Source organism: Gekko japonicus, unplaced genomic scaffold, assembly GCF_001447785.1.
Source record: "Gekko japonicus isolate JY-2015 unplaced genomic scaffold, Gekko_japonicus_V1.1 scaffold1684, whole genome shotgun sequence".
In the NCBI taxonomy this organism is placed as follows: Eukaryota; Metazoa; Chordata; class Lepidosauria; order Squamata; family Gekkonidae; genus Gekko; species Gekko japonicus.
The window spans coordinates 327,798-338,694 of NW_015168705.1; the positions used below are offsets into that span (position 1 = coordinate 327,798).

General features: G+C 46.0%; 1 protein-coding gene across 1 annotated transcript; it reads right to left on the reverse strand.

Annotated features, from left to right (window-relative positions):
- Positions 1–192: 192 nt before the first annotated feature.
- On the reverse strand, positions 193–10,042 carry SERPINA10 (serpin peptidase inhibitor, clade A (alpha-1 antiproteinase, antitrypsin), member 10). Its single transcript, XM_015415516.1, has 4 exons — positions 9,388–10,042; positions 2,957–3,227; positions 1,799–1,946; positions 193–384 (listed from the first exon to the last, which is right to left on the reverse strand). The coding sequence occupies exons 1-4, from the start codon at positions 10,040–10,042 to the stop codon at positions 193–195; spliced, it is 1,266 nt and encodes a 421-aa protein (XP_015271002.1).
- Between the last annotated feature and the right edge of the window lie 855 nt (positions 10,043–10,897).

Here is a 10,897-nt window from a genome sequence, read left to right on the forward strand (position 1 = left end):
ATAAGTTATGCTATGAGCAAATGCTATTCTTGGGGCTCAGTGACATTCTTACAACAAGACCCCTGGTCATAGTACCTACTTATTGCTTCAGAACAGAAATGTCTTTGGATTTCCACAACCCTTCTTTTCAGCTTCAAGTGAATTGTTAGAAGCCTACTGAAAGAGGACAGGTGGAACAGATGCTTTGGTACATCAGAACTCCTTGGGGTTGGCGACTCTACCCACAAACAGCAAGGCATTCGTGGTTTCTTCATAGATCATGAAAATGAACGGCCGATTCACCCGGATGACAGGAGGCATTGAATGCGGTGTGATTTCTGATCCTGTGCCAGCTGCAGCTTCGGTTCCTGCCTCATCCACTTCAATGCATGCTCTATGGAGAACCTGAGAAGTTTGAACATGTTATGAGGATTCATAGCAACGTGAGTGCAATTTTTTTTGGTCAAGATTTCATCTTGTGCCAATGTTGAGCTGCAGCAGTTTCTGAAACGGCTGAAATGGCACAGACCACTCTTCTGAACCGGGTCCACCAAAACAAGACTGCACCTGTAAAACCCCTCACATCTGGCATTGGGGGTGGGGGAGTAAATACAGGATGGCCCATACTAGATTGGCATAGAAACTTAGGGGGCTAGAAGGACCACCTATCCTCCAGGAATAGACCTATCCTCCACGAAATTGTCTAAAGGGGGTTAAACAGTGGCAACAAGCCATGGTGACTAAAGGGAACCTCCACGTTCAGAGGCAGTAAACCTCTGAATACCAGAGCCAGAAGGCAACATCAGGGGAAGGCTTCAGCCTCTATGCCCTGTGGCTGGACCTCCAGAGGGACTGGTTGGCCGTTGTGTGAGACAGAATGCTGGACTAGATGGACCACTGGTCTGATCCAACAGGGCTCTTCTTAAGGCATACAAGCTGCCAAACAAACAGCAGGCCCTCGTAGATGTGACCACACAAGTCAGTGGTTTGCAAATGGTGAGCATCGGACTCCTCTCCCTTGTTCTCAAATAGATGGTCAGCACTATCTAGGGTGGAGAGTGCCGGCCCTCTGCCCAGGAGGCAGATAATCCCATGTTGCTGTACGTAATAATCTTCAGAGTGGGGCCACTGTGCCTGTTAAATAGGTTGGATTGGGACAGGATGTGAGAGCCAGTTTGGGGTAGTGGTTAGAAGCACGGACTCTAATCTGGGAGAACCGGGTTTGAGTCCCCACTCTTCCACATGCAGTTGCTGGTGTGACCTTGGGTCAGTCATAAATTCTTTCAGAGCTGTTCTCTTAAGGGCAGTTCTCGAGAGAGCTCTCTCAGCCCCACCTACCTCACAGGGTGTCCGTTTTGGGGAGGGGAAGGGAAAGGAGATTGTAAGCCGCTCTGAGACTCCTTTGGGTAGTGAAGGATGGGGTATAAATCTGACTATAAATATATAAAAAATAAAAATCTTCTCTTCTTCTTCTCCTTCTGCTGCATAAGCAGTAATTTTATTTACAATTTATCTCTGCCTTTCTCCGCAATGGGAACCCAAAGCCTTTCACGTTGTCTCCTTCTCCTTCATTTTATCCTCACAACAACCCTGTGAGGTAAGTAAGGCTGAGAGAGAATGACTGGCCCAAAGTCACCCACTCAGCTCCCATGCAAGAGTGACAATTCAACCCTGAGTTCCTCAGATCTTAGCCTGACACTCTGACCACTACCCCAGATCCCCAGCAACGCTGAGCCACTATTCTGATTACGATTGAAGCATTTGGAATCTAGTATCTAAGCAATGAAAATATGACATTTCTGCAATAAATAATGTTTACCTGTGACACTTTTGTGAGGGTCTGATTTGTGAGTAGGCTCAAGTCGGCTTTGTTAGAGAACAGATCTTTAATTCCCAGATCAGGAAGCAATTGATGCATGTAGTATTTCTGGTCCAGTTTGAACTTTGGAAAGTAAATATCAATTTTTCTGTAACACAAACAAGCAAGCAAACAATAGACCATAGCCGAGTGGAGAATACGTACATCAAACGTATGCCGTGCGTATATACCATAATAGCATAGAGGCTCTGCACAAATGAACATCACAAATAGGGGACTTTTTCTTGATGGTTAAAAAACAAAACAAACACAAAGTTCTGATCTAGAAGAAGAGAGAGATTGGATTTATACCCCCCCTTCACTACCTGAAGGAGTCTCAGAGCAGCTTACAATCTCCTTTCCCTTCCCCTCCCCACAACAGACACCCTGTGAGGTAGGTGGGGCTGAGAGAGCTCTCTCGAGAACTGCCCTTGAGAGAACAGCTCTGAAAGAACTTATGACGGACCCAAGGTCACACCAGCAGCTGCATGTGGAGGAGTGGGGACTCAAACCCAGTTCTCCCAGATTAGAGTCCGTGCTCCTAACCGCTACACCAAACTGGCTCTGAACTGGGTCTGGAGAAGAACGTGCCTTCGTATAAAATGCCCCCAATGCCTTAGGAATCTCAGGCCTTCCCATAGCATTGCCCTTAGAGGTACTACAGAGCATTCTATTCTTTGTGACTGAAGCTCCAAATGGGACTATGCACTATCGAGGGATACTGGAAGCCGTGAGAGATGTCTCTCCCTCCATGGTCCTCCTCAATACCACTTGCCTCTGGAACTGGACCTAGTGATAGCAAAAGGGTCTACTTGTTTCAAGAACAGATCAGACCTGAAGAAGCAGCAGATCTCTGAAACGGTGACATAGGCACTTTAAGAAGGACGGAAGACAGAAAGGCAGGCAGACAGACAGACAGAGTTTACCTTTGAGAAAGAGGCGACAGGCTTCAACTTCTAGCCTGGTATGGCCCTTTCTTTCCTCAAATGCCCCCTTGCACCCCTTCATGTCCCCAGCAACACCTTTAACCCACTACTGTGGTTTGTATGAGAGTGTTTGGAATCGAATATCTAAGCAACAACAGCAGCAGCAGCAACAAAAACGTTCTATACACTGTACCTGGTTTCCATATTCCTAAGCCATGATTCCACAAGTCTAGCTGATAAAAAGTCTTCCAGGGCATGGAAATCTCCCTCCCGAGGCATTGCGATCAGCATGTATGCGTTTCCTCTGTATGGAATCTTTAGCACAACACAGTGCAAATTCTTATCAAAAGTATAGGCAGCTCTTGCGGTCTTGAACATCATGGGCACTTGGACAGTGTTGTAATTGTCTACATAGAAGGATTCTAGTTCTGTGAACTTAGTAGAAAACGGGTGTAGCCATTTGCCTAAGGAAAGAAAGGAAATTGTTTATTCCATTGCATGGATGTTATTCATACTGATTGACAAAAACACTGGGCACAACCTAGCCAAAGCAAAGCTTTTAAAATCACATTTATTTCAATTTGAACGTGTGCTTAGCTCACCCGTTGAAATTAACGAGGCTTACCTTTCACTGGATGGCACAAAAAGAAAAAAGGAAGTGGTGTGAAGTCCTCTGCCCACAGTTCAATAGCAAAGACAAGGTTTCTCCCCTAGTCTAAGAGCAAGATTTGAGTCCAGTAGCACCTTAAAAGATGAGATGGTTAGACAGTGTTATCGATGCAATGAACATGGAGTTGAGCAAACTCCAGAGGATGGCGGAAGACGGGGGAGCCTGGCGTGATCTGGTCAATGGGGTTGCAAAGAGTCGAACTCAACTGTGCAACTGAACAACAACAGCAGCGCCTTAAAGACCAACAAGATTTCCAGAGGATAAGCTTTCAGGAGTCAAAGCTCCCTTCGTTATATCTCCCAGGGAGCTCTGGGTCTCAGAAGCTTGAACCATGGAAACCTCATTGATCTTTAAGGTGCTACTGGACTCAGAACTTGCTGTTCTACTGCGGACCCACCTGAAACTATCCTCCAGCCTGGTTGCGGCATTGTAACCCTGTTAGAAAAGCAATCGTTAATTAATTATGCCAATTCTATCTTCTCTGGAAGATGTCATAAAATCCCTTATGAACTTAGACAATGCCCTTGTAGTCAGGGTGCCATCAAATCTGTTTCCCACGTTCTTTTAAATTGCCCATCTATATATCTAATAGCAAAAGGCGCCCCCTGTGTGCGGATACCTAAATCCGCGCATCGGGGGCACCTGGGGGGGAGGGAGATTTTTGTGCACACTTTGGGCAGTCTCTAGGTGTGCACAAAAATCTAAAAACCTGAAAAAAATATCGGGGGGAAACTTAAATCCCCCCAAAGGTGACAGAGCATCCCCTGCGCATGCGCAGGGGACGCTCTGCGAACTCCCTCGCCACCGCCGCTTGGGGGGGGGAGAGAGCAGCGAGGCCCAAGCAGCAAGCTGCTTGAGCCTCGCTTTGAAGCCAGGGGCGGGGGGGGGAGGAACCGGTGGGACGGGGGGAACTTACCTCCTCCTGCTGCTTCCTCCTCTGCCTCCTGTGTGGAGGTCCCTCCCCCCCATGAGTATTGCAGGTCCCGCCCCCTTGTTTTATACTAAGACCCAGGATAAATTTCTGGACTCCCTTCTTTTTACATGGCGTGGTCTCCCTGAGAGTGTCAAAGTCCAGTTGCTACTCTTGGGGCAAAATTCTTCTATAACTTTTAATGTTGCCTGTTTTCTTCAATTTGCAATTCAAAGCAGGGAAACTATAAACTGATCAGGTTTTTCTCCTCACTGTTTGTTTGTTTGTATGACAGCCACATTTTTGATGTATTCCTAAATTTTACTGTACTTTTATTTCTAATATGCCAATAAAGGATGTCTGTCTGTCTGTAAATTATGCCAATTACAGCGTAATCCTATGCAGACTGAAATAAATGCGCTTAGACTGGAGCAACTGATATGTCTGGACATGTGCAATCCTCCACTCAGGCTTAACTGCTGCGGGTGCTAGTAGCCAGCATAAGGAGGCATGCATGGACTTGTCTGGCAGGCCATCTAGCTGGAGAGTGGGGAGGCATGTCTGGCCTTGTCTGGGCAGGCCACCTAGTTGGAGCTTGAAGCCCCAGAACAAAGACAAGCAGGATCCTAGAACCTCTGAGGACAGCCTGCCAATCTGGAGCCTGGAGGCGATTTGAACTCACCAATCACATGGGGGCTGGGAGTGGCTTAGGTGTATATAGTTAGGCCACTTGCCCCATGTAAAGCATTCCTGTTGATGCAATAAACTGCTGCTTGTTGAAATCACTCTGCCTTTGCCTCTGCTGTGTTAAACCTACCATTTAACAGCAATGTTGCATAGGTTTGCGCTCCTAGTTGTTTGGTGGGAAGAACTTACACTTTGCCCCTCAAACCGCAGACCAGCACTGCTGCTGATTGTCTGCATCTCTCTGTGCTTTGTGGAGCGCTCTCTGCAGAGATCCCCCGCAACATCTTTGTGCCACTGTTCTCCTTTGTACTAGAATATTTGGAACTGAGTCTCTTATCTGCTGTGCATACACAGTTGTTAGGTCAGAGGCACACATGTTCAAACTGGGCTAGTTGTGCATCAATTTCCGATAGAATCACAACTATGCTATGCACTCTGCTTTTGGGCAGGCCAGAAAACCTATGTAGTGAACTGACTTATGAACAATGGTCACTGGTATCCGTAACTTGGATTTAGCATAGGTCCTGTACAAATACAGAATCTCACTTTCAAATTAGGAGATAACGTAGAACTCTTGGAGGAAGAAAGTATTTTTATCGTTCTCCAGTGATGCTTATAATTGCTGACTCATTTCCAAATCATGTTGAGGCGAGTTAGCCCATCCGTAGCTCCTATACTAACAACCCAATCCAGTGTAGAGTTGCTGAAGTATAAAATGTGGATTTCAGTGGATTTCAGTGGATTTAAGTGGATTTAGTCAGGAGTAATCCTGAAAAACCTGGGGCCGTGGTGGCTCAGAGGTTAAGACGCTGAGCTGCAGACCAGAAGGTCGGTAGTTTGGCAGTTTGAGACCCTAGCACCGCATGATGGAGTGAGCTCCCCTGGCCCTAGCTCCTGCCAACCTAGCAGTTCAAAAGGAAGAAATTGGAAGTAGATAAATAGGTACCACTTCGGTGGAAGGATAACAGCATTCCATGTGCCTCGGCATTTAGTCATGCCGGCCACGTGACCACGGAAACACGCTGGCTCATCAGCTTGGGAATGGAGATGAGCACCACCCTCTAGAGCTGGATTCGACTGGCTTTCGAGCAAGGGAAACCTTTAATCCTGAAAAGGATTGCAGTGAAATAGCAGGAGAGAGGCAGAAGGTGACTCTTTGGGGAGCTGAAGGTGATACAATCAAAGTGTTGCTGTTTGCAGAATATACACCCTTCCCACTGTCGGTTCTGGTCAGACAGGTTTTCACATTTTTAAAAACCTGAAGAATCTGTTTGCCCAGAAACCAGAGGAGAAATGGGGTGAAATGGATGCCAGAGAAGAGTCTCTTAAAAACAACTGTCTCCCTCCAGGCAGCTCGTGTGTGTGTGTGTGTGTGTGTGTGTGTGTGTGTGTGTGTGAGAGAGAGAGAGAGAGAGAGAGAGAGAGAGAGAGAGAGAGAGAGAGAGAGCGAGAGAGCATCCAATATCTCCTAGGCATCCTGCAAACTGCTCGTATCTCATCTGATTTCCGCAGTGTCCATCAGAACAGTGGTGCAGCCACTCTCCCTGTCCCCGAGCACAGGGTACTGCAACTCAACGATTAGCAAAGAAGTGAAAAAAAATCAGAACCAGGGAGCTAAAAATATGGAAGAGAAATTAGGGGAGATTTAATTGCAATCTCTTTTGGTTGCCATGGAGCATTTTGAAAATGCTTCTGAGAAGCAAAAGCCCAGTACTTGGAAATGCCTATTTTCGCCCTTTGGGGAGAGATCTGGTCTGATTTAGCTGACATGGAAAGATCAGCAATGACACAGAGTCCACCGTTCCATGCAGGGTGTGGGGTGGAAGAGGAGTTACAGACTGCCAGTATTTATCTCATTCTGCACGTTTCTGCCTTCAAAACGTCAAGAAGTGTCCTGGCCCCACTGCTGGACCTCCTGATGGCACCTGGTATTTTTGGCCACTGTGTGACAGAGCGTTGGACTGGATGGGCCATTGGCCTGATCCAGCATTGGCTTCTCTTATGTTCTTGACTGCAATGGGCCAGCATAGACCCCTGCTGCATTTTCGTTCACTGAACCCCCAACATGTTAAAATGACCCCATTTGAATGTTTTAATACTTTCCCTCCCTTTTCTTCTCTCCCTCTTTTAGAGCATATCTCCAAGCCAGATATAACGGTTTAATATTCTTCTTCCCAAAGGATGCCCGGGAATTGTAGTTCTCTGTGCCAGAACAGGGATTAGAAATCTTTTGCAAGAAATCTTAGTGCCTGCACTAAAAGCCCAGGATTTTTTTTTTTTTTGGGGGGGGAGCAGTGGTTGGGGGTGAGGAACCTGAAAATTAAATTTAACAATATACAACCAGTGCTAGAAAAGCAGTAATTAAGACATACTCATTTCTCTGATTCCCTGTCCTACAATTTTACTTAGCCTGTCTTGAAATTAAATGCACCACTGGTATGACCCACCTTGAACCAGACCATGGCCTCAGGGTTGCAAACCTCCAGGTGGTGGCTGGAGATATCCTGGAATTACAATTGAGCCGCAGGTGACAGTCACAGAGACCAGTCCACCTGGAGAAAATGGCCACTTTGGAAGGTGGACTCTGCGGCATGATACCCCACTGAAGTCCCTCCCCTCTCCAAAGTCCACCCTCCTCAGGTTCCACCCCAAATCTCCAGGTATTTTCCAACCTGGAGCTGGCATCCCTGCCGAATGCCAGCTGAAGTTCAGTGTTCTAGATGTCTCTAATGTTGTTCATTTGATTCAGCCTTTCAGTTTTTCTAACCTGCATAGTATATTTGGGTGTCTTATCGAACTTTCTGCCCTGCCTGTCTGTATAACTGATTGACATAGATACAGCACTAGGCTGGGGGCTTGTACTCAAAACAGTTCCCCCCCACCTTTGGGAATGGAGATGCCCAGAGCCAACCTTCTTTCCTTGAAACAAACTGACTGCCTCTGGGCACTATTAACATTGGAAGAACGGGAAAAGGCCAGATCTGGCATATGCAGGGCTATTTTTGGGCAGGAACGCACAGGAACGGAGTTCCAGCTGGCTTCCAAGTTGGCCACACCCACCAGGAACTCATTAGCATAATAGGCCACACCCAACAGCAGAAACTCATTAGGATTGCCTACATTAGGGGTGTGTGGCCTAACATGCAAAGGGGTTCCTGCTACAAAAAAAGCCCTGGGTTTTGACAACAAACAAAGTAAACAGAATAAGAAGCAAAAGATGGGTGTGGCTGGATGAGCACACTTCTGGTAACATGGGGGTGCGGCCTAATATGCAAATGAGCTGTGATGTCAGGGGTGTGGCCTAATATGCTAATGAGTTTCTGCTGTTGGGTGTGGCCTATTATGCTAATGAGTTCCTGCTGGGCTTTTTCTACAAAAAAAGCCCTGGGCGTATGTAATCCAGTCTACGGGGAGATTCTCTCATGAAAGCACCAGTGAAGTGAACAGGTATTTTTGCAAAAGAACTCCCCAGTGGATTGTACCCCATGTAAATTGGGTGGTAGTTCAGCAGCGGACTTGGCTGCTTAGAGAAGTAGTCTTCAAGCAGAGGCTGGACAAACACTTGTCAGGGATGCATTGGGTGCATCCTGGACTGAGCAGTGGGTTGGACTAGATGGCCTCTATGGCCCCTTCCAGCTCTATGATTCTATGAAGGGTGCAAGCAGTAGGTATAAAATTTCTAGCACACCACGTCCAGCTTAGTTCTCTATGCTGCCAGTCCAGCCTTGGTCAGCTGAATTTGATTTAACACTTACCTGATCCATGCCTGGATGCTTATGCATAATGTATATATACTGGAATACTTCTTGTATCAGATATTTAGAGCAGCAACATTAATTTCACAGGAGAGTCTCTGGGTGTCCCCTAGCCTTTGGATCATCAGCTACAGGCCCCAGAGTGAAATCTGCCCGCTGAGTTGCAAATGTTGGGCCTTAGAGTACCAGAACTGGAAATAAGAACAGTGTGTAGAAAGACTAGTGGTGGTCATGGTGGAAAGTGCTGTCAAGTTGCTCCAACTTATGGTGACCCCCCTAAAGTTTTAAAAGCAAAAATTAAGCAGAGGTGGTATGCCATTGCCCCTCTTTGCATGGCAACCTTGGACTTGAACATCCAAGTTCTGAAAAAGGCCAGCCCTGCTTAGCGACTAAGTTCTGACCACATCCGGCTAGCCTGGGCCACCATGCTCAAGGCAAAAAGACTAATAGTATATGTTAATAAGACTGGTGAGGTGGGGTGCAGTAAAGGGGCTTGCCCACAACTCTCCACCCCCTCCAAAAAGAATCACTGTTATAAACCTAACCACTGACTCCTAGTCTCTCTTTTTTTATATACCTCCCCGTATAAAATAAGATGTTACCTCCAAAGTGAATATAATCCACTAGGACGATTTTAGTTTGCTGATCTAATGTATCAAACAATGTGGGGATTTTCCCTTTTGTCTTTAGTTTAATGTGCTGATTGATGGCGTTTTTAGCCAGAGTAGAGTTGTGGAAATCAATCGTCAGCAATTCCATATCAAAGTATTTCTTTGACATGTTACGGAAGACGTCCTTTATCCTGATGCCTTTCTGGATGAAAGAGATGGTGTCATGCAAAAGAGTGAACTCCTCATTCTTGGTGATGTTGCCTCTCAGCTGGTGGAAAAAAGCAGGGAGACGATTCCCTTGATCATCCAAAAGATGGAGGTTTAGAGATGTAACGATTTGGTCGTGTGTTTTCCCTCTGGAAGCCTGAGCAAAGACTGCCAAAGTGAACGACAGTGACAGTGGAGAGATGAATATATTGCTGTCATGAGTCAGTGATATTTTCCGATAGAGATCGAATCCAAAATTGGTGTTCCTCTCTGTGAAGTTGTGTATGGAAAATGCTGGGGTGGAATCTTCAGCAGCTGGATCTGATACATTCTGATGCTGATATTGTTTATCAGTGTTATTGAAAGGCCAGGAGATTGGTAAAAAACTCTGCTGTTCTTGCTCTCTTGAAACCTCAACTTCTGCATTGGATGAGCACATTTTGGCACACAGTTCCAAAATGACAAGAAAAATACCAGCTTTCATGCTGAAATCCGACAATTAACTTATTTCTGGTAAACAGAGAGAGAAGGTTATGTTTATGTCTGAAAAGACTTGGGTTTTTTTAGTTGACAGGTATTTTGCAGGACCGAAATACCTGTCATCTGCAAGACTGGTGTTTTGGGGACCCACAAACTGACCCATAACAATCCCATATATCATTTACTTATCATTTTTTTGTATCCTATCCTTCCTCTAAGGGGCCATCCTGTTTAATCCTTAGAACAACCTATGGAGGTAAAGTAGTGATTTTCCCAAAGCCAATTAGGAACTGTCATGATCCATTAGTAGATGTTGCATCCTCATGTAACAAGTGCAGCAACATGCAGAGTTCAGGAGAACCCTCAATTTCCTCCATGTAGTTAGAAAAATAATTTGAGAGGCCCGTTAGAAATCCTTCATCTTAGCTGTAAGGACAGGTGTACAATAGGATTGGACTTTGAGCATGGCTGTCAGAAAACCATGGGCTGGATGAATCTCGTGGAAAATCTCCACTGACAGAAGGCATTTCCATCAGCAAAGTAGGACTGCCCTGCCTCACACACCCCCAACAGCAGCCCCAGATGATCCCCCAATGCTTCTCCTAAGGAAGTGCCCCCCCACCCCGAACAGCATGAATTGGCAAAAACAGCCCCTCCTTTGACTGGAGGAAATTTTCCACTGGATCCAGCCTTCTGCTTCCAGAAATTGTTTGTAACAGCAAAGCTGTTTAGTATTTTACCCTTTGGGGAAAGTGTGTATGTCACAATGTCTTCACTAAAAGGAAATCTTTGTGTCTGTTCAAATAAGAGGGAC